At 39.8% G+C, this 22,163-nt stretch overlaps 4 protein-coding genes across 10 annotated transcripts; 1 reads left to right on the top strand and 3 right to left on the bottom strand.

The window, feature by feature from the left end:
* Nucleotides 1-4,527: 4,527 nt before the first annotated feature.
* Nucleotides 4,528-8,492, bottom strand: LOC306894696 (deoxyhypusine synthase-like). Of its 2 annotated transcripts, none has more exons than XM_079457424.1 (10): nucleotides 8,289-8,492; nucleotides 7,686-7,892; nucleotides 7,428-7,577; nucleotides 7,227-7,348; nucleotides 7,044-7,140; nucleotides 6,198-6,284; nucleotides 6,007-6,112; nucleotides 5,824-5,927; nucleotides 5,611-5,736; nucleotides 4,528-5,420 (listed from the first exon to the last, which is right to left on the bottom strand). In XM_079457424.1, the coding sequence occupies exons 2-10, from the start codon at nucleotides 7,878-7,880 to the stop codon at nucleotides 5,325-5,327; spliced, it is 1,083 nt and encodes a 360-aa protein (XP_079313550.1). In that variant the 5' UTR covers nucleotides 7,881-7,892; nucleotides 8,289-8,492; the 3' UTR covers nucleotides 4,528-5,324. The 2 variants fall into 2 exon arrangements, with proteins under 2 accessions (XP_079313550.1, XP_079313549.1); XM_079457423.1 differs by having other exon boundaries at nucleotides 8,195-8,353.
* A 305-nt stretch (nucleotides 8,493-8,797) lies between these two features.
* On the bottom strand, nucleotides 8,798-13,115 carry dhps (deoxyhypusine synthase). The gene is made up of 10 exons (XM_079455857.1): nucleotides 12,971-13,115; nucleotides 12,447-12,653; nucleotides 12,190-12,339; nucleotides 11,989-12,110; nucleotides 11,806-11,902; nucleotides 11,360-11,446; nucleotides 11,169-11,274; nucleotides 10,986-11,089; nucleotides 10,773-10,898; nucleotides 8,798-10,582 (listed from the first exon to the last, which is right to left on the bottom strand). The coding sequence occupies exons 2-10, from the start codon at nucleotides 12,639-12,641 to the stop codon at nucleotides 10,487-10,489; spliced, it is 1,083 nt and encodes a 360-aa protein (XP_079311983.1). The 5' UTR covers nucleotides 12,642-12,653; nucleotides 12,971-13,115; the 3' UTR covers nucleotides 8,798-10,486.
* Nucleotides 13,116-13,940: 825 nt separating this feature from the next.
* Nucleotides 13,941-14,617, top strand: gng14 (G protein subunit gamma 14; the record flags this gene model as incomplete). Its single annotated transcript, XM_079455841.1, has 2 exons — nucleotides 13,941-14,027; nucleotides 14,492-14,617. The coding sequence occupies 2 exons, from the start codon at nucleotides 13,941-13,943 to the stop codon at nucleotides 14,615-14,617; spliced, it is 213 nt and encodes a 70-aa protein (XP_079311967.1).
* Nucleotides 14,618-14,657: 40 nt separating this feature from the next.
* On the bottom strand, nucleotides 14,658-18,277 carry fbxw9 (F-box and WD repeat domain containing 9). 6 transcript variants are annotated; one of them, XR_013786628.1, is made up of 8 exons: nucleotides 17,977-18,102; nucleotides 17,392-17,522; nucleotides 17,147-17,294; nucleotides 16,245-17,037; nucleotides 15,897-16,008; nucleotides 15,618-15,818; nucleotides 15,469-15,534; nucleotides 14,658-15,339 (listed from the first exon to the last, which is right to left on the bottom strand). XR_013786628.1 is itself a non-coding variant. In XM_079455865.1 (8 exons), exons 2-8 carry the CDS (start codon nucleotides 17,517-17,519, stop codon nucleotides 15,265-15,267), a joined length of 1,560 nt encoding a protein of 519 aa, XP_079311991.1. In that variant the 5' UTR covers nucleotides 17,520-17,522; nucleotides 17,977-18,277; the 3' UTR covers nucleotides 14,658-15,264. The 6 variants fall into 6 exon arrangements, 5 of the variants coding, with proteins under 5 accessions (XP_079311991.1, XP_079311993.1, XP_079311992.1 ...); XM_079455865.1 differs by having other exon boundaries at nucleotides 15,897-16,045; nucleotides 17,977-18,277; XM_079455867.1 differs by having other exon boundaries at nucleotides 15,897-16,045; nucleotides 18,023-18,277.
* Nucleotides 18,278-22,163: the final 3,886 nt, after the last annotated feature.

Raw genomic sequence — 22,163 nt, 5'->3', positions numbered from 1 at the left:
TGAATGAAAAGCATCCTCTTCTCTCTTATGATGTTCTTTTCTCCACAAACATAGCGTAACGTGCTATTCTTACTGTTAGCTGAGAAAAAGTATTTGCAAAATTAGTAAATATCAATATTCAACATCTTTATAATTGGAATACGTTTATTTATATTGAGCTGATGGCCTGTGTGATAAAGACGTGTGGTAAAGTCTTGACCTTGATTTAAACAAGCAATGCGTGTTGCTGGATCAACATATTTTGTATCTCAAACCGTCACCCGGACTATTAACCAGGGACATTTTTTTCTTTGTAATGATGATGTTGGAACCATAACCACTGTCCAAAACCTAGTCCCTAAATAAAAGGAACATAGTTTCAGGATGAATATGATCACTTCCTTCTTAGCAAGATCATTATGAAACTAGTCTGCCCTATTTTTGAGAATATGAATCATTAAACAAAGTTATGTCAGTTTTTTACGTGTTCAATTGGCTTTAGAATGTTTTTTGTATGAATATAGAAATCAATATGATTCCATGTCTTCAGTAAGTTTGTCATTATTATTATTATGCATTGAATAAAAAATCTGAATGCTTGAACTAACAAAACATTTTTCAATATATTCTCTAAAGCCATGATATATCCACTACGCAAAATGCAAACAAGCAACAAAAAGGAACGAACACAGTATGTCCCCCGCAGGCATGTACGGACTCCCCTCCCGAAAGATGCTAAGAGACCACTAATGTATATTTGCTGAATCTGATTCTTTGCGGTTCATTTTCAACAAAACTCTTAAAATGAAACCTCACAAAAGGTGGAATTTACAGCGGAGCAGGCATTCGGAAAGCGTTTGTATCCGAGGCCCAAACGATGCATAAACTAGCGTACGGAGGGCAAAATGATGGAAAACATTCACATGGCCCACTGAGTCACTATTTACTGCATTTCCTGCATCCAGGCTGGTTTGTCTTACGAGAAATCCAATTTGCGCCCGCAGTTTGCAATGTCTGTTGCCAGCGGTGGGGGATCTGTAACATGGGCACAAGTCTGGTGGAAATCTTTGGTAATTCCATCGCTCTGCAGTATCATGTCGAGGTGATCTGAGGTCACAAATAAACATGGCCAAAATGAAAATGAACATGTTTATAATACTGTTTGTTTTCGATTTTGAGGTGTAATGCGCAGGTGCAAAGCTTCATTGATTTGTGATCTTGTAATAGCGGAGAGCAGATGCTCGCTGTGTAACCGTGTGTTATCTCTGTGTTCTCTCTCAGTGGGCTGGTCTCCTGTGCCTGCTGTGCTGATAATCAGTGGACAAATGCAGCTGGCTCAGTTCAGCAGGAACAGGGGTCTGGTCTTCTCTCTGTGGCTTTCTGCTTCATACATATATACACTCATTACACAGAGAGAGGACTTTACACGTTGATGTTACAGGTATGAATATACTATATGATATGCACTGAATCTACGGATATGAAATCATGTTAAATGCATTGATGGTTGTACAAATTAATCAAGTATGTACTGTACATATACACAAATAAAGTTTTATTATCAACAAATGTGGTCTTACCTTATTGGTTAAAATAAGAAAAAACATTATATATACAGAATATATTATTAGATATCGTTTTTATTTGAATGCATGTCGTTTTTTGTTAACCAAAGGGGTTAATATATAAATGAATGTAGAAAATGAATAAAACATATTTATTAGAAATTCGTTATTAATTTAAGAAATTTACAAAAATAGTGTTTAAAACATGTTTTAGATGCATATAGAGATTTGCTGGATGCCTGGTCGGGCCCATTAAAGGAATCAAAAACGAACTCGCCTTTAAAATGAAAGTTCTTGAAAAAGAAAGAACACGAAAAAATGATATTTTGAAAAATGTTGGTGACCAAAAACTATGGGTCCCCATTGACTTCTACCGTATGGACACAAGACCTTTGGTTTTCTGTTACCAACATGTTTCAAAACATGTTGAAATAAAGTCATACAGGTATGAAATTACAACAGGGCTTAATGACAGAATTTTTCATTTTGAAGATGAACTACTTCTCAATTCACCTTTGAGTTCAGTAAATACCTCAGAATAATTAATACTGTTCTTGCACAGCTTCTTTGAGCCTGTGTTTTGGTTCATAGATCTCGTGTTCACGGTCTCATGAGGATAAGACATCTTGTGTTTATCTACGGGTTCAAGGTCAGGACAGGTGGCAGGCCAAGATTATCACCTGCACGCTTTCTTACGGTAACTGTATGGCAGCTCGCCAGTAATGAATGTATGGTCTTTGTGCAAAGAAATCCCAGTGTTACTCTGGTTCCAGCTCAGGGATTATTTTCTCAAGCACAGGATTTGGAGAACCTCTCTCCTCCCCTCACACACACACACCCTGACCCTCCTGTCTGAGGAGCCTTTCCTTGCTGACACACCCCATGTGTGAACAGGTTCAGGCTTATGAGGTTTGTTCAGTTTTTTATGTATATAATAATCTAATGTCTGTAAATGCTTTTTGTGAGATTTAGCCACGGTTTATTAGATTACAGCACATTGTGCTTTCCGTATAGTAAGATTCACATCATTCTAAGTTATTTATATCAGCTTTTATAGTGCTTCATTGTTACAAAGAAGTTTTACATGACTTTAAAAAATATATATATTAACTTTCCAAGCATGTGTGTAATTGGTAAGTGAAAATGGTGAACATTCAAACTGCAAAAAACAATTGTTGTTGTTTGAAGTTAACGTTTGAAAGCATGTAAAAACAGCATTTGCATTTTTGAGAATGAGGTTGTTCTCACATCGGTTTATATTTAGGTATGAATGTTGTGAGTGTTTTGCGATGAAACTCCTTAACACCTGCAGCTTTCGCTGGTTCATCATTTTTTCTTTCGTTGTCATGTTCAAGTGGTGTGAAATTCCCCAAACTGTGAATATACAATAAGTCAAACAATTGGACTAAAGCAAGTGACCATGGAAACCCTAATATACTCTTGACCACAAGAGGAACCTGGACTTGATTTAGAGATAAATTCGAAGAATATTTTTCCACTTATAGAAGATAAAGTGGCCTATGACGTTTCCCTGACACCATTCACCAAAAATATAATATCCTTACCGCAAGATATGCCTCATATCCTGCTGAATCATTTGAAACATTAAAAAACATTTTGTAAAACCTTTTTTTGGCTTTTGACTTTATTTGATAGTTTTTGAAGCAATTTAGTAGTTCTTGTTTTATGTTAATTTTCTATTGATGTAGCTTTTGTATTTTGTAAAAAAAATGTTTTTTCATAAATAATAATATGAAACTTTGCTTAAAATCGAATCGTTTTAACGTTCAAGATATTATGTTTTAATTCTATATTTTAATACATTAAAATTAATTGATATCTATAAAAAAAATTTCTAAATCAAATTGTTTTAACGTTTAAAATATTATGTATTCATTCTATATTTCAATATATTACAATTTATTGATATCTTGTAAATACATTTTCTAATTAGTCCGGGAAATATTATAAAATATATGAAAAAATAAATATATTAATCAGTTACTATAAAACATTGACAAAAAATCTAATCCTTTTAACGTTTAAAATATTATATATTCATTCTATATTTTAATATTACAATTAAATGGCATATTGTAAATACATTTCTTCTTAGTCCGGTAAATATTATCAAATATATACATATACAAATCTAATGTTAGTTTTAAAAAATCCAAGAAGTGCACTCCTTAAATATACATTGTATATATATATATATATATATATATATATATATATATACACACACACACTATATAAAATATATACTGCATGTGTGTATATATATACATATATATATACACATACAATTTTAAATATATACTGTGTGTGTGTATATATATAATATATTATCTATATAATATGTTAAATATATATATATACATATATAATAGGTTTAAAAAATGATCAAATAAATAAATAAAAAACGAAAATGTCATTTTGGTTGTTTAACAATGAAATCTAGAAGCACAAAACACGAGGCCAGACGTCCATCATCTCGTTCATTGATGTGAGCATCAGTAGTGCAGGTGTGGACACCTCTAATGTAAATCACACTCATGCCGGTGTGCAGAACAACAGCGCCGGATGTTTACTTACACCACACCGGTGTCCATGGCAACGGCGGGAGAATATGGCTGCGTCATTGGAACTGACTTCTGACTTTTTCTGAATCGCTCATTACAAAGACGCCACGCAGGCGGTTCACCTTTGTTTTTGCCCACACGATCGCTCTTACACCCTGAAAAGCAGCTGACACCTTTGCAAGCTTATGACAGATATGAAGTAGGGGGGGTTGTGTCACCATGGCACCATAACAGGTAAATAAAGACTACGATAAGAAAGTGAGCAGGCTGCCATTTGAGTAAACTTACGCGCAAGATTCGACAGGCAAACTACACCCACGGCTTTTACTTGGTCCATAGAAACAGGGCGATAGTATTCAGAATGGAGACTGAATGGGAACAAAACACACCTAGTCATTCATCGTGTACAGGTTTTACTTTCTGTCCTCGTGCAGCGCTGCGCAGACCGATCGACGTATGACATCACCGTCTGGTATCGCGAGAGCGACAATTTCAAAGCTTGTAGAGCAGCTGTCAAACATCTGGTCAGAAATGAAAATAATTTCATACATTTAAGGTCTATTTATACACATCTATGCAAGCTTTTATGGCAAATACAGTTAACAATTGACTACTGGATTTAGGCAGAACACATATAAATATCTAAAACTCTTTAAAGTTTACCTGTACTCATTAAACAAATGAGTCAGTCTTTAGTGAAGAACAGTAGTTTGGTGATCACTGAAGTATATAGAGTAAAGCAAAACTGCCCTCTGGTGGTTATAAAACGTCCTAAAGCGCAGTATTTCACACCACATTGCTGCTGTTTTTAATAATATTTCATTTTGTGCATTCACATTTCATACATACAGTATTATCATGACTTATATGTTCGCAAATTGAGCAAGTATGAATAAATATGCACATGAAGTGGAACAGAGACAGACACAAGATGGTATGCGTGTAATACGGGACGAGACGCATGAAAGCAAAGATGTCCCTTCTAAAACAAAGATGCAAAATAAATATAAAACCCAGAAAAGTAAAAAGCAACATGTAAAATGTACAATGCTACTGAGAAGACATGCTTTGTGTAGTCGCTGTTTTACCTGACGTACACAAACTATCCATACGACTGAAAACAGACGCACAATAATATTACGTTTGTTTAGATGCACAAATGATTCACGGTTTGTTGCGATTGCAGGAGAAGACATCAGTGGCTTTTCTTGTCTTTGATCAGTCTGCTGGCGTTGTGTGCAAATGTTTCAGCCACTAAGAGTGGAAATACTATGGAAGCATCTGCATAAACCTGTGCAGAGACACAACATCACAATGTTCATAAGATGGTGCTATTTCCTTTCACATGAATGCCTCTGATATTGGGTTATCTAATGCAATGACATTGTCCAAATACTTTTTTGGGGGGAGGGATAACTGCATATTCATAACACCATATTTTAACCAATAAATCTAATTTGATACAGAAGATAGAATTGAACCTTGACAGGTGTGGCATCCATGCGGATCTTCCCCCAAGAGACAGCTTCATCAGGTCTGGCACCCGAGTCTGAGCCATCGAACTCCTGTCCAGTGTTGACAAACACAGCAAAGTCCGCTCCATTTCTCTGAGAGCGACAAATGAGACGAGACCGGTGGGTAACATTTTATTAACAACGCCAACGTTGTGTTTTCTTTTGGGTTCAGGTGATTACCATGAGGTTAGCATTAGAGATGTGATGTTTAACAAGACCTCCTCCGAGAATGATCATTCCTGTGCTCTTGGCAAACACGGCGTTGTTGTTCATCCTTAAAATATCTGCAAAGGTAAAAATAAAAAGATTAAATAACTACTGCGTTAAAAAACATGCATTTGTACCCAATCCTGAGAAACTCACCCTCCACAATATCAAGCACTAGCCCGGGGTTCTTGTACGAGTGGAAGTAGATCATATCGCCCAATGAACCGTCGGTGAGGGCGGGGCTAAACACTGGGATGTCATTCTGACAAACAAGACGAAGGGTCTTGAGAAGTTTGACAGTTTCTTTTCTTCGGTCACTAGGAGATGTGTGGGAGAGGTGTCTTTACCTTGTAGGCCCAGTAGTAAACCGAATCTGGGTCGTTGATTTCTTTGCCCAGTCTGTGGATCATTTTTGAGGGTGTCCAGTGTGTGCCCTGACATAAAAACACTATTACACATTCTCATAAAATTCAACTTTAATAAGAGTAGCAAAGTACATAACCATTTAATAACTGCACCTGAATAAACTAGTTTGACTGATGTTTGCCTACAGGGATATAACTTGATCTGCAACGGCATACTCCCACACCCTCCTACACCCCATCAAGAACCCTGCGTTCAGCACACGAGCGGCACCTTGTATTGTCTTCTCATAAAGGCATTACATCTCTTTCCAGCACATTCTCCTTCACAACTACTTAATGGTGGAACATTCTTCCTAACTCGGTCTGGTCAACCACATATCTCTCACAACCTTCAAAACACGATTTAAAACCCATCTCTTCTGTGAATACTTAAAACAAAAGTACACAAACCCTCTCTCCAAATCTCAACAGGTTGTGGTCTAGCTTTTGTTGAAACTAGTAACTTTGTATTAGCACATATCGTACTATTGCTCTTGTATGACATATCGCGTATTGCTCCTTGAACTCTCTGTAAGTCGCTTTGGATAAAAGTGTCTGTTAAATGACAATGTAAAATGTAAACTACATTTACATTTATTCTAAATCTGGATTTCCCTATTAACTAAAAACCCTCAATAAAAAATGTTGAGAATTGAGCCTTGTATTTATTTACCATGATACAAACATTTTCTGTATTTGGATGTTTACATGGTACTCAAAGGTACTTTTAAAATGGTATGTGGAAATCCAGCAAATGTGGTTTTTTTTAAATAAACAATAAATATTTACCTCGGTCTTTTGTTCCAGCACCATTTGGTCTAGAATAGGCATCAGCCAATCTTCAAACTTACAGTAATTATCATTCGGCACCAGGAGGTTCCCTATTCTATAAGACACAACATACACTAGTTACATTTATTCAAATGTATAGAATGATATAAATATCACTTTGTTTATAAACTGCCCTCCGACCTATTAATGCCCTGCTGTCGTAAGTCCTTCCCACGCAGACTGAACTCTCCAAGAAACGTGGGCGCTAAACATTTGATGAGGTCTTCTTCTATTCCTCCTGCTGTGGTCACTATCACATCAACCTACAAAAATACAAATACTGACTACATGAACGTACTGTACGGAGCAAAACCTTACATACTATAATCAGACATGACAAACCATTTTGTGTTGTACGAGGTAGCGGATGGTCTCTCGTACACCTGAGCTGATCAGGTTGGAGGTGTAGCCCAGAAAGATGGTGCAGCCTGAATCTGACCCATGATGAGAATCGCTGCTTTCCTCCTGCACTGGCTGTATTCTCTTCTCTATCTTTAACAACACAGAGATACTATAAAGCTGAATGCTTTCAAATTAAACTTATTTGTGCATGACAGATCAGTAGCTGTTGTTTTTTCCAAGCGTGTCCTGCACGCTCACCATCTTATTGATCTCTTGCGCTGCCAGGGCAAAGCTGCTGGCCTGAAAGCCTGTGGTGAGGTAGGACTGCAGCAGGGCTTTGTGATCCACCCCCTGGTTGAAATCATAACCTTTAATCCGGGGCATGTCGTCCGGCAATGGACTGCTTTCCTTGAGCACAGCTTCCCTCGCCACATAGAAGGCCTGGTGGGCCATGATCACTCTTATCTACAATCACAATACAGTGAAAGACCACATAATCAATTATAGATAGTATTACCGTGATATTTAAGTTACAATATTAATTTAACTTTGTAACTTCAAGAAATACTATATAACTCGGGATCATGTCCACAGTTATTTACAATTCATGTACATGTGATCTACAGTAATGAAAAATACAAATAAACTCTAGAAACTATAAACACAGTGTCAATAATCTATTAAGGTTTATACTCCTTCAAACGCATGCGCAGATTTGTTTACGATTCAAATGATCGATCAATCTTTTAAATAAATATTTTACTTACCCTGTGATTATATGAATTATTTCAATACAAGTGAGTGATGGGACGTCCTAAGCTTGTATCAAAAAACGAAACATCTGATAGTGAAGTGCTGTACCTGAGCTTTAATCGTCTTGCTCTAATCTCGTGATCGGTGACGTCCGAAGCTTCGTTTCTGTGTGCAACCACGTGACTGCTTCGGAATCGCGATTAAAGAATATTGCGAACCCCTCGCGCAAGTTTCGAATTTCGTGCACTTCGGCATCTGCGACTAATACAGAGAGTAAACCAATCCAGAGAGGAAAACAGGAAGTCTGGAGGCATTTTCAAGTTGTAGCAACAAACAAAGTAAGCTAATAATAGGCTCATAATCATCATTATTATTATTATTATTCACTAAAATAATATTTTAAAGAATAAATCATTATAATTTATTATAATATTAGCAATAATTTACATGTGTATTGTTTGCATATTTTATCTATAATAAAATGTATTATGTTATGTAATAGGCCTTCATGATATACATGGAAATAATTATAATACATTAACATGTGACCTCCTGTAGTTTGAGGGCCTATTTGGTTCTCAACAGCTTTCTTATAATAACAACACATTCTCAATGTTGAGATATTTTACATTTACATTTATTCATTTTTTGCAAGACGCGACAATTTTAGAGCTAAACATGACAGCACATCTACTGCAAGTGGACCGTGTACTATCAACCAAGGTATAACGCTTCTGATCAGTCGTTCATTTGTTTGTGAGTTGATGTTTTTACAATGGGATATCTTAAGTAGTGCATAGTAATGTATTACTTGATTTACTGTATTTTAAATACTTTTCTGTTTTTCAGGGATCAGAAAAACTAATGATTGACGTTGCCTTGGTCAATACGATTTTTCACCAGCCATTTTCAATTGTTGAAGATTCTGGCTTTAAGGAATTTGTAGGGATGTTGGATCCAACCTATACGCTTTTCCGTCCCACCGTCCATTAAAGAAAAAGGTGGATGAAGGCAAAAGAATAGATGAAAAAGGCCCGAGTTGTTGGCTTCACATCCGATATGTGGTCTCCCTTTATATGGATACCTATTTGGCAGTGACATGTCATTTTATAAATGAAAATATTCAGATATTCAGTTTAACTGGGGGTGGGAAAGTTTTCAAATGCTCACACTTCTGCAAACAAATATAGCTGAAGTGAAGACAGCTTTGATGGAGGAGTGGGGCAATCAAAACAACGTTAGATGTCTGGTAACTGATGCTGCTGCCGACATGACAGCGTGTGCCAGCATCATGAATCTGCACCACCCAAACTGCATAGCACATGCTCTTAACCTGGTTGTGATGAAAGGCAATAGAACAAACACCTGGATTAGTGGATATTACACTTGCAGACTGATCGACGTACGACATCACCGCCTAGTATAGTGAGAGCGACAATTTCAAAGCTCGTAGGCAGTCAAATATCATGTCAGAAATTAATTTGTAACGGACTGTCAAGAAAAAACGATAGATTTTCATACATTTGGTTAAAGGTTAATTTATACACAAATACTTATAACATTTGCCTACTGGATTTAGGCAGAACACATAAATGAACTTTAAAAGTCTATATTTATATTTACGCATTTGGCAGACGCTTTTATCCAAATAATTGCATTATTCAATAGATTTGATTCTAAGTATGCGCAATCCCCTGGGATCAAACCCACACAACCATGCCATTTCCAGTGCCATGCTCTAACCACTGAGCTACAGGAAAGCATATATAGTTTACTGTACTCATTAAACAAATGAGTCAGTCTTTAGTGAAGAGCAGTAGTTTGGTGATCACTGAAGTATATAGAGTAAAGCAAAACTGCCCTCTGGTGGTTATAAAACGTCCTAAAGCGCAGTATTTCACACCACATTGCTGCTGTTTTTAATAATATTTCATTTTGTGCATTCACATTTCATACATACAGTATTATCATGACTTATATGTTCGCAAATTGAGCAAGTATGAATAAATATGCACATGAAGTGGAACAGAGACAGACACAAGATGGTATGCGTGTAATACGGGACGAGACGCATAAAAGCAAAGATGTCCCTTCTAAAACAAAGATGCAAAATAAATATAAAACCCAGTAAAGTAAAAAGCAACATGAAAAATGTACAATGCTACTGAGAAGACATGCTTTGTGTAGTCGCTGTTTTACCTGACGTACACAAACTATCCATACGACTGAAAACAGACGCACAATAATATTACGTTTGTTTAGATGCACAAATGATTCACGGTTTGTTGCGATTGCAGGAGAAGACATCAGTGGCTTTTCTTGTCTTTGATCAGTCTGCTGGCGTTGTGTGCAAATGTTTCAGCCACTAAGAGTGGAAATACTATGGAAGCATCTGCATAAACCTGTGCAGAGACACAACATCACAATGTTCATAAGATGGTGCTATTTCCTTTCACATGAATGCCTCTGATATTGGGTTATCTAATGCAATGACATTGTCCAAATACATTTTTGGGGGGAGGGATAACTGCATATTCATAACACCATATTTTAACCAATAAATCTAATTTGATACAGAAGATAGAATTGAACCTTGACAGGTGTGGCATCCATGCGGATCTTCCCCCAAGAGACAGCTTCATCAGGTCTGGCACCCGAGTCTGAGCCATCGAACTCCTGTCCAGTGTTGACAAACACAGCAAAGTCCGCTCCATTTCTCTGAGAGCGACAAATGAGACGAGACCGGTGGGTAACATTTTATTAACAACGCCAACGTTGTGTTTTCTTTTGGGTTCAGGTGATTACCATGAGGTTAGCATTAGAGATGTGATGTTTAACAAGACCTCCTCCGAGAATGATCATTCCCGTGCTCTTGGCAAACACGGCTTTGCTGTTCAACCTTCGAATATCTGCAAAGGTAAAAATAAAAAGATTAAATAACTACTGCGTTAAAAAACATGCATTTGTACCCAATCCTGAGAAACTCACCCTCCACAATATCAAGCACTAGCCCGGGGTTCTTGTACGAGTGGAAGTAGATCATATCGCCCAATGAACCGTCGGTGAGGGCGGGGCTAAACACTGGGATGTCATTCTGACAAACAAGACGAAGGGTCTTGAGAAGTTTGACAGTTTCTTTTCTTCGGTCACTAGGAGATGTGTGGGAGAGGTGTCTTTACCTTGTAGGCCCAGTAGTAAACCGAATCTGGGTCGTTGATTTCTTTGCCCAGTCTGTGGATCATTTTTGAGGGTGTCCAGTGTGTGCCCTGACATAAAAACACTATTACACATTCTCATAAAATTCAACTTTAATAAGAGTAGCAAAGTACATAACCATTTAATAACGGCACAAAGGATTTGAATGAACAAATTAAAATTGCATTTACATACATTTATTCTAAATCTGAATTTCCCTATTATTTACATCTATATCTAAAAACAAATACCAAAACAAGCAACGGTAATTATGAAGTATATTGTCTGGTATTTACTTACATTGATACTAAATGTTTACTATTTACATTTGGATGTTTACATGGTACTCAAAGGTACTTTGTATGTAAAATGGTATGTGGAAATCCAGCAAATGTGTTTTTTTTTCTCAAAATAAACAATAAATATTTACCTCAGTCTTTTGTTCCAGCACCATTTGGTCTAGAATAGGCATCAGCCAATCTTCAAACTTACAGTAATTATCATTCGGCACCAGGAGGTTCCCTATTCTATAAGACACAACATACAGTAGTTACATTTATTCAAATGTATAGAATGATATAAATATCACTTTGTTTATAAACTGCCCTCCGACCTATTAATGCCCTGCTGTCGTAAGTCTTTCCCACGCAGACTGAACTCTCCAAGAAACGTGGGCGCTAAACATTTGATGAGGTCTTCTTCTATTCCTCCTGCTGTGGTCACTATCACATCAACCTACAAAACCACAAATACTGACTACATGAACGTACTATATGGAGCAAAACCTTACATACTATAATCAGACATGACAAACCATTTTGTGTTGTACGAGGTAGCGGATGGTCTCTCGTACACCTGAGCTGATCAGGTTGGAGGTGTAGCCCAGAAAGATGGTGCAGCCTGAATCTGACCCATGATGAGAATCGCTGCTTTCCTCCTGCACTGGCTGTATTCTCTTCTCTATCTTTAACAACACAGAGATACTATAAAGCTGAATGCTTTCAAATTAAACTTATTTGTGCATGAAAGATCAGTAGCTGTTGTTTTTCCAAGCGTGTCCTGCACGCTCACCATCTTATTGATCTCTTGCGCTGCCAGGGCAAAGCTGCTGGCCTGAAAGCCTGTGGTGAGGTAGGACTGCAGCAGGGCTTTGTGATCCACCCCCTGGTTGAAATCATAACCTTTAATCCGGGGCATGTCGTCCGGCAATGGACTGCTTTCCTTGAGCACAGCTTCCCTCGCCACAGAGAAGGCCTGGTGGGCCATGATCACTCTTATCTACAATCACAATACAGTGAAAGACCACATAATCAATTATAGATAGTATTACCGTGATATTTAAGTTACAATATTAATTTAACTTTGTAACTTCAAGAAATACTATATAACTCGGGATCATGTCCACAGTTATTTACAATTCATGTACATGTGATCTACAGTAATGAAAAAAGATACACAAATAAACTCTAGAAACACAAGGATCAAAGACTCCAGACAGTGTCAATAATTTATTAAGGTAATTTATACCAACGCACAAGCAAATTTGTTTACGATTCCAGATATCGATCGATCTTTTAAATAAACATTTTACTTACCCTGTGATTATATGAATTATTACAATACAAGTATGTGTAATGTAGTTTATCGCTGATTTCAACTCAATTCTGCACATCCGACCATCCACATGTCCTGTTCCAAACAACTACGGCAAGCGCGGAGGTCCAAACCAAAGGCAAAAGTGTCGTTTCTGACTATTAAAGATGTACATTTATTTTAAAGATTTAAAGTAACATTGAATTTTGTTATTTATTAACCAAAAAATGTTGTTATTTTTTAGTACGTTTAACAAAACATTTTAAATACATTTAACAAAAAAACACTAAATTATCAATGTAGAATTATCAGTACTGAGTACTGTCGAAAACTAACCATGGACAAACCATTTAAAATAAACATATTAAGGGGAAAAATGTAAACATATAATATTTATTTTTACGATTTAAAGTAACACATTTTTTAAATGAAGTTAAATAAAAGTAACATGTTATTTTTTATTTATTAAAATCAAACTGTGCTGAACTTTCATGACATTTATGATATGACGTTTCTTGATGTGACCTCGAAACTCACGGACATCACAGAGCCTTTGAAGCTTCTAGCAGTGTGTGTGTGTGTGTTTATGTGTGTGTGTGTGTGTGTGTGTGTGTGTGTGTGTGTGTGTGTGTGTGTGTGTGTGTGTGTGTGTGTGTGTGTGTGTGTGTGTGTGTGTGTATGGGTGTGTGTGTGTGTGTGTGTGTGTGTGTGTTTGTGTGTGTGTTTGTGTGTGTGTGTGTGTGTTTGTGTGTGTCAAAGGGGTTAAACCCTTTTAGATAAACACCCAGACAAACTGGTGACCCACACTTACAACATCTCACGGAAACAATAACTTCATATGCTGGATTTAAAACAGACCTAGTAGACTCTTGAGGTAAAATTACAGTCACGTGTTTTTATATACCGTGAAACGCATGTTATTCTTTATACTTTATTCTTATCGGGTGAGAAACTGAAGGTCCTCCAGCAGTGATGGATGTCTACTGCAGTAATAATATTCTTCAAGCCAGAAGAACCGTGGAGCAGTTGAGACTGGAGACAGAACTGCAGAGAATCAAGGTGAGATTCAACCATCCATCAGATACACAACCGGTTTAGTGTCTATGTGACAGTTTTTAAGTCCTGTTAGTTATTCTCAAAGGTAATAATATTTACAAACTGTAGTTAGCTTCGATTAAACATGGTAGTATTTATTAAAGTTGGCTTATATGATTTTGTATTTACATGCATTTGGCAAATTTATTTTTGCATTGCAATCTCATTAGTTTTACCACCATATTTCTCTGAAATTATTTTTAACATGTGTTGCTCTACCTTAAAAATATGAAGAATACAGACTTTACATTTCAACACAAACTGTTACATGTTATAAGCACAAACATTCTTGCAGTGTTTTAGAAACTGTGTACAATCGTTATAAAGCAATGAGAAATTATAATGTGTTTTCTGTAGCATGGCTTAAAATGTCAGTGCTTTTATAAAGCTAAAGGACGAGAGTGAAGATGTTGTGCTGTTTCTGTCAGATTTCGGAAACAGCGGAGCAGCTGGTTCAGTACTGTCAAGAACACAGGAGAGCCGATCCACTGCTTACAGGAATCGCTGCATCCTCCAACCCCTTCAAAGACAAGAAGACATGTGTGCTTCTGTGATCGACAACCGGCCAAACTTCATTCACTGTCAACAAGCCCAGCCGATAAAAACACTTCTGTGTTTATTTGTTTTGTTTATTATCATGATGAGTAAATACAACTGAATGAACAAATTTACATTCATAGTCTTTAAGAACGTTTGTTCTTAAATGTACAATTTGACTTTAAGATGCTCAGAATAACAGCACAGTAAATAAACAACAAATAAAAGCATTTCTATTTGGTATTTCATGTGAGTTCTACAGTTTACATTCAGTACATGTAGTGCAATTGAAAGTAATATTTACTCGGACAGAAGAGAGCGGTCATATTTTACAAAGGTTTCATGTTTTAAACTGTAGACTGCTTCAGATGCATATAGTCACTGTGTGTCTTCAGTCTATTGTTAAGAGCTACAAAATTCTGTCATAGCATTGTTGAATCCTTTAAGTAATGATTTTGTAATCACACAAACTAAAAATAATCATCTCTCACTTGAAAATAAAACAATTGTGGTGTTTAGCAGTATTCTTTAATTCGGTCAGATTTAATCAAATAAAAAACAAAATTCAAGTATAATGCATAGAACATTCCCAGAAACACATTATAATGTAGTGACGTCACTGTCCATTGTTGTTCATCCTAAACGTGGCACTAAACACTGTCACTCAGCACCTGGGCCTCCAAACTTCAACGTTCATGTCAACAGAAGCGATAGCCAGTGTTTCTCCTTCGACACTCAACTGAAAAGAAACCAGATGAACGTTTATTAAGCCAAATCAGTACAAACAGCTACTGGATGTGAATCATAAAACAGTTAACTATTCATAACACATCAGGATTTGGTGGAAACAAGGAAAGTCTGAGCATACCCTGTTTACCCCCACCTGATGGTGGAGTGTACGCAGTGTTTTGGGTGGGGCACATGGGAGGTGGACCTGCATTAAAAAAGAGACGTGAGCTGCAGATAAGCTTGAATCATAGATCAACAAAATACTTTTTTAATAGACGGAAGCTTTGCCTTGACAGTCCGGTCCGAGGAGCACGTGTAGAGAGAACCGGGAGAATAGTGGATGCCAGTGACCATTGCGCTGTGGATGTTGAACTGGGATACGGGTGTCAGGGAGTTGTTGTGCAAGGAAAAGGTGTGGACGAGTCCACGGTTATCTCCGGCCCACACCTCTCGACCGCTGTAGGACATCGACAGGAGGTAGGAGCTAAGCTGTACACATTCAAAGGCATGATGAGTTAGCTGACTTTAACAAAGATCACTTCATTTTTTGTACAGCTGGCACAATACCTTAACTTTCTGCAGAAGTTTTCCTGCCCTTCGGTCATACAGCGCAACGGTTTGATCTTTACTGCCGGATAATATAAACTGGTCATCAGACGCCAGGCACAACACTGCATCACTATGAAGACGAAGACTCTTGACTAATGGCTCTGCAGCTATAATGCGTAAATGACATGTGACATCAATAATGTTAAAATTACAATAATAAAAGTAAAGTTTTATAAAAAATATATATAAACCGCATCAATGTTTAATAAAGGATTTGCTTTTATAACTTTACTATGTTTGTTTCTGTGTTGGTTGCTTTATAATTCAATTAATTACAATATATTTTACTAAAAGTATAACACTCACATCGGGTGTCATAGATGTTTAATTTCTGATCATGTGATCCAGCCAGAACAGTGTCTCCCTCACAGGACAGACACAATACAGCAGCTTTGCATCGGATGAGACCCCGCGCGGCCCCTCCCGCTACAAGATCCCACAGTCTGATGGTGCTGTCAAGTGATCCTGATGCCAACAGAGGTCCACTCGATGCCAGGCACCACACCCAACCCCTGTGGGTGCTAATAAAACCACTGTCACTTAGCGTACGCACTAACGTGCCTCTGGAGCCCTGCTGAAGATCCCAGAGGTTCACATTTCTGTCCCGAGACCCGGAGGCACACAGCGCGCCCTCTCCACCCAGCAGCAGGACACAATTCACATCTGCAATGTGGCCAGAAGGGAGTACGATGTGCTCCAATGGTGAAGAAGAGCTAGAGAATGTTGCAGGGTCAGCTTCCATCCCCTGAAGGTCATTCTGAGAACTCACTGGCATATTTTCATCACGGACTTCTACAGCACCATCTAATTCCACATCCATCCGCATCTCAGCCGGATTCTCTCCCGCAGATTGAACTTCACCATCGACTTCAGCGGCTGCCTCTGGTGCCAAATTGTCAGGAACTTGTTCTTGTCTATCTGTGTGGTCCTCTTGCGTTGTCCATAAACCAATCAGCTGTTCCATCTCCAAACAGGCCTTGGACCAATCAAAGTCATCCTTTGCTCCTACAGGAAAAGAGGTCTGTCGGCCGGAGAGTTTGTGAGCCCGAAGCTGCCACACCAGGTGGTCCTCGCCAATCCTTCCCAATGCCTGACAAACCTAAACATAGAAAACAGCCATGTGCTTGCAGGGGGATTGTGTTTGTAAAAAGCATGCTGTAAGTTCTTTGCATAATAAAACTTTAACTATTGAGCAATAGCAAAATTACCTGTGGTAGCACATTAAGGACACATTGAGCAGGGAGGTGAGAGGCTATCTGGGTAACTATCTCCCATGGCAATGACAGAAGGCTTGTTCCATTATTAGACGGGGAGGGGCTTGTCTCTGTAGCGATGATGGATGGATCCAAATTCAATCTGTGGGGTGAAATGTCACAATGACTAAGCAAATAAACACAACACAATAAAACAAAATGAAGGTAAATAAAACAATTAAAAAGTATGTAACACAGACCGATCGGGGACGGAGCGTGGGAGGTCACTGCGGTTAATGTTAGGTGAAGTCTCCGCTTGCTCTGAGATTGCAACAGCAGGGCATCTCTTCTCCTCCTTGTCCTCCAGGGTGACGCTTGGCTTTGACATCACCTAAACCAAAGGGGAAGAGAACGATGCTGATATCAGTGTCTGTTATTAACATTATTTTAAACAGTTGTGTCTTAGTAGCAAATTCTCTCATGATACAAACAAACTGACTGCCTCTATGCACAAAGAAGCATAAAATGATGAAATGATCAGTTTTGCTGTATTATATATGTTTTTTATGATGATTGTACATTAATGTGTCTATGAAGTGTGTGTGTGTGTGTGTGTGTGTGTAGTTGTGAAGTGCTTGATAAATACAAATAACATGCATTCAAACTTGTATTTTCTTCTATTCTAACTGGTATCTTTTTAATTTCAACTGAAGTGAAACTGTCTGTATCCTATATTCTAGCTAAATATGGTTAGATATATCACTTTATTAAATGTCATCAATACAGTTCAAGAATAAAATCAAAATAAGCATGTATTTCTTTTGGACAAGTGCAACAGCATATACCTTCTTTCAATGGAAAACCATCTAAACAACTAAACAATCCACATACCGTCGACTCGGTTTATGTCATGAATTATTGATTATTTTGACATTACATTGCACAATTATTAGCTTCCACTTTAATATCCGTTTTCGCAAGGAAGTCGTTTAATCTACGTTACTTTACTTGAGCAACGAGGCAGCATGAAAACAAACAAACCAGAGAAAAATATGAAATATACTTCATAACATGTTTAGAAAATATCTGACAGCAGCAACCGACGCCAGGAACCGCTTGTCAACGTTACTTCCGGTGCACGCCAATGACGTCGTTAGGTTGTCGTCAGTTATGAGCGCCATAGTTTGACTTAATTTTTTATACAAATAATTATTTATTACATTATTTAATAAATAAATACTTATTTATTTACAGCATAGGCGAAAATAGGCTTTCAACAAAAGACGTGAAAGCCTCAACACATAAACTAAACTAAACCGAATATATTAAAGGTAATTATATATTTACCTACTAGTTTACCGACTAAAGGTAAATATATTAATATATATAAAACAAAACAATCCATGCCAACCAAGTAAAATAAAAAGAGAAGGGAGACGGCATAATTTTAAGATCAAACATGTCAATAAACATCAAATCATTCTTTAAAATACATTTATTTTAAATATTTATACAACTAATAATTTTGTAATAATAATACATATAAATAATTTTTTATAAATATAATCATTTTAATGACGTTTATAACGTACACGCTATAGTTTTTATTGATCATTTTATAATAACGTTTTTAACGGTGTCCCTTTTATGTTCTAACATTCATTGCAATAACAACATTAACGTCTCCGGTTACTTTCGTAACCTCGGTTCCCTGAGAAGCGGGAACGAGACATTGCGGAGACCGCATATGAAACTCCTCCTCTTTTTCACTTTTCCTGAAGTCCTATAGGATAACGCCAGTAAAAAACTGGCCAATTGTCGCAAGACATGCACAGTATGCAAATACTGACGAGTCTAGACAGTATAATTACAGTGCATGTGACGACAATCCTCAGAATCTACGATAGAACGCCCGACCGGTGATAAGCGGCGAACACGGCGATCTACGCAATGTCTCGTTCCCGCTTCTCAGGGAACCGAGGTTACGAAAGTAACCGGAGACGTTCCCTTTCGAGAGCGGTCACTTCGACATTGCGGAGACCGCATATGGAACGGTAGTACAATCCCGCCGTGAGAGCTAGCAAAAACAGCCCGATAACTGGGATAACACGTACACAGTATGCGGAGCAGACAAACCAACCATACGCGAGGTCGCCCCAAGCGTTAACCGCTGATTGGCTGAAACCGGCCTATGAACTGCTAGATCACTGAGCACGCCAATGAACTGCTAGATTGGTCTTTTGTCACATTTGCATATCCAAACCCAACGAATGCAGCGGGCTGCGCTGAACAGGGCAGACACCACAGCAGAAGAACCAGCACGGAAACCCGGGCGATATAATAACGAACATAAGTACACCAAGCACAGTGTAAACAGCAATGCGGCAACAACTGTGTAGCACAATACATTACAAGGTAGAAGATAAAGCTTAATCAGCACTCACCGAGAGGACTTGAGAAGCCAACGAGGACACATCCAATCTGTAGAACCTGACGAAAGTATTCTAAGAAGACCAGCCAGCTGCACAGCATAATGTCCTGAATAGATGTGCCCTTAGACCAGGCCCACGAAGAGGCGATAGCCCTAGTCGAATGAGCTCTGATACCGAAGGGGCAGTTCTGACCCTGGCTTCCGACGCCAAGGTAATAGCGTCCACTACCCAGTGAGAGAGCCTCTGTTTTGAGACAGCCCGGCCTTTAGTACCCCCACCAAAACAAATAAAGAGCTGCTCCAACTGCCGAAACCCGGCCGTGCGATCTATGTAAGCCCGCAAGCCTTACCGGGCAGACCGCTCTCTGAGCGTTAGCATCCTGCGAGTCTGACGACTCGGAAGACAAGGCGGGCAAAGAAAAGACCTGTGCTCTAAAAAGGGGTAGACATGGACTTTGGCACATAACCTGATTTTGGCCGGAGAGAGTGACGCTGCAGTCGCCGGGTCCAAAATGAATGAAATCATCGCCGACTGAGAGCGCTTGTAAATCCCTTATGCGCTTAGCCGAAGCAAGGGCGAGAAGGAGAACGGTTTTTAGAGTGAGCTCTCTTAAAGAAGCCGCGTCCAAGGCTCGAAAGGGGGAGAAGAGAGAGCCTTCAACACCAGCGCTAAGTCCCAAGGCGGTACCGAAGGGGTTCGCGGGGGGAAAAGTCTCCTCGCTCCTCTGAGGAATCTGACCACCAGCATGTGCCTACCAATCGATTGCCCATCAACCGGGGAACGAAACGAGGCGATAGCCGCTACGTAAATCTTCAGCGTTGACGGGAGGCCGCCGTTGTCCAGCCTGTGCTGCAGGAAAGATAAAATATCAGACACGGGGCAAGACGCCGGGTCGATATTGTTACTGCTGCACCATTTAGCAAACACCCCCCATTTTAGGGCGTATAAACGTCTGGTAGACGGCGCACGAGACCCCGAAATAGTATCCAGTACACGCTGAGGGAGTGCAGTTAGAATCCCCGAAGCGGCCAGGCATGGAGGTTCCACAACTCTGGGCTGGGGTGCCATATCGTGCCGTTCACTTGGGACAACAGGTCTCTCCTGAGGGGAATCCGCCACGGCGGTGCCGTCAACAACTCCCTCAGGTCCGGAAACCATGGTTGATTCGGCCAAAACGGAGCGACAAGAATCACCGACGCCGACTCCTCTCTGATTTTGCACAGCACTAGTGGTAAAATCTTCACCGGAGGAAACGCGTAAAGCCGAACGACCGGCCAACGCACCGTCAGCGCGTCGCTCCCCATGGGGGAGTGGATCAGCGAGAAATACAACGGGCAGTGTGCGTTCTCACTTGTCGCGAATAGATCCACTTCCGCCTTCCCGAAGCGTTCCCAAATTAACAGGACTATGTCGGGATGAAGCCTCCATTCCCCGTGCGGAAGACCCTCCCTCGAAAGCATGTCCGCTCCACGGTTCAGATGACCGGGGATATGCGCTGCTCTGATAGAGAGTATATGCCGATCTGCCCACAGTAGGAGACCCGCCGCCTGTTTGAAAAGAGCTCCGGAACGGAGCCCTCCCTGGCGATTTATGTACGAAACCACAGACATGTTGTCGGTGCGAATCAGAACATGTTTCTGCTCCAGCCTCGACTGGAAAGTATGAAGAGCTAGAGACACCGCCTTTAGCTCCAAGCGATTTATGTGCCATTTCCTCAGAGACTGTGACCAAAGGCCGGATGCCGGCATGCCCTCGCACACCGCGCCCCATCCCGAGGACGACGCATCTGTCGTTACGACTGTGCGTCTCGTCACCAGCCCCAGGGGAACTCCCCGACAGAACATGCTCGGGTCGCGCCACGGACTCAGGGCGCCGAGGCAGCTGAGTGTAACCGGGACTCGCGCCCGACCCGAGGACCATGCTCTCCATGGAACCCGAGCCTTCAGCCAGAACTGTAGTGGTCGCATGTGCAGAAGACCTAGGTGGCAGACCGCCGACGCTGACGCCATGAGACCCAAAAGCCTCTGGAACTCCCTCAGGGGAACAGACCAGCCCGGCCTGAGTAAATGTAGAGCTGAAGAGATGGACTCCGTCCGCTCTGGGGAGAGACGAGCGCGCATCTCCACTGAGTCGAAACACACCCCCAGATACGTTATAGACTGACTCGGCGTGAGTTTGCTCTTCTGCATGTTCACGCGCAGCCCCAGGGATGTCAAGTGACAAAGCAGCATCTGCGTGTGACCGACTAGCGCCTTCCGAGAGTGGGCTAAAATCAGCCAATCGTCCAGATAATTGAGAATGCGCATTCCGCTCGCTCTGAGAGGGGAAAGCGCCGCTTCCACGCACTTCGAGAATGTGCGCGGAGCTAATGCCAGCCCGAATGGGAGGACAGCAAATTGGTACGCTGAATCCTCGAATGCGAATCGCAGGAACCTTCGGTGGCGCTTGGCTATCTGAACATGAAAGTACGCATCCTTCAGATCTACGGATACAAACCAGTCCCCGGGGCGCACTTGTGCCATGATCTGTTTTAGAGTTGTCATTCTGAACGCTCGCTTGTGAAGCGCTCGGTTGACGGGTCTCAAGTCCAGAATCGGACG

The sequence above is a fragment of the Barbatula barbatula genome (assembly GCF_947034865.1).
Source record: "Barbatula barbatula genome assembly, chromosome: 5".
Taxonomy (NCBI): domain Eukaryota; kingdom Metazoa; phylum Chordata; class Actinopteri; order Cypriniformes; family Nemacheilidae; genus Barbatula; species Barbatula barbatula.
Note: the sequence above shows the minus strand (reverse complement) of the source record. Positions and strands in the feature narration are given on the sequence as shown.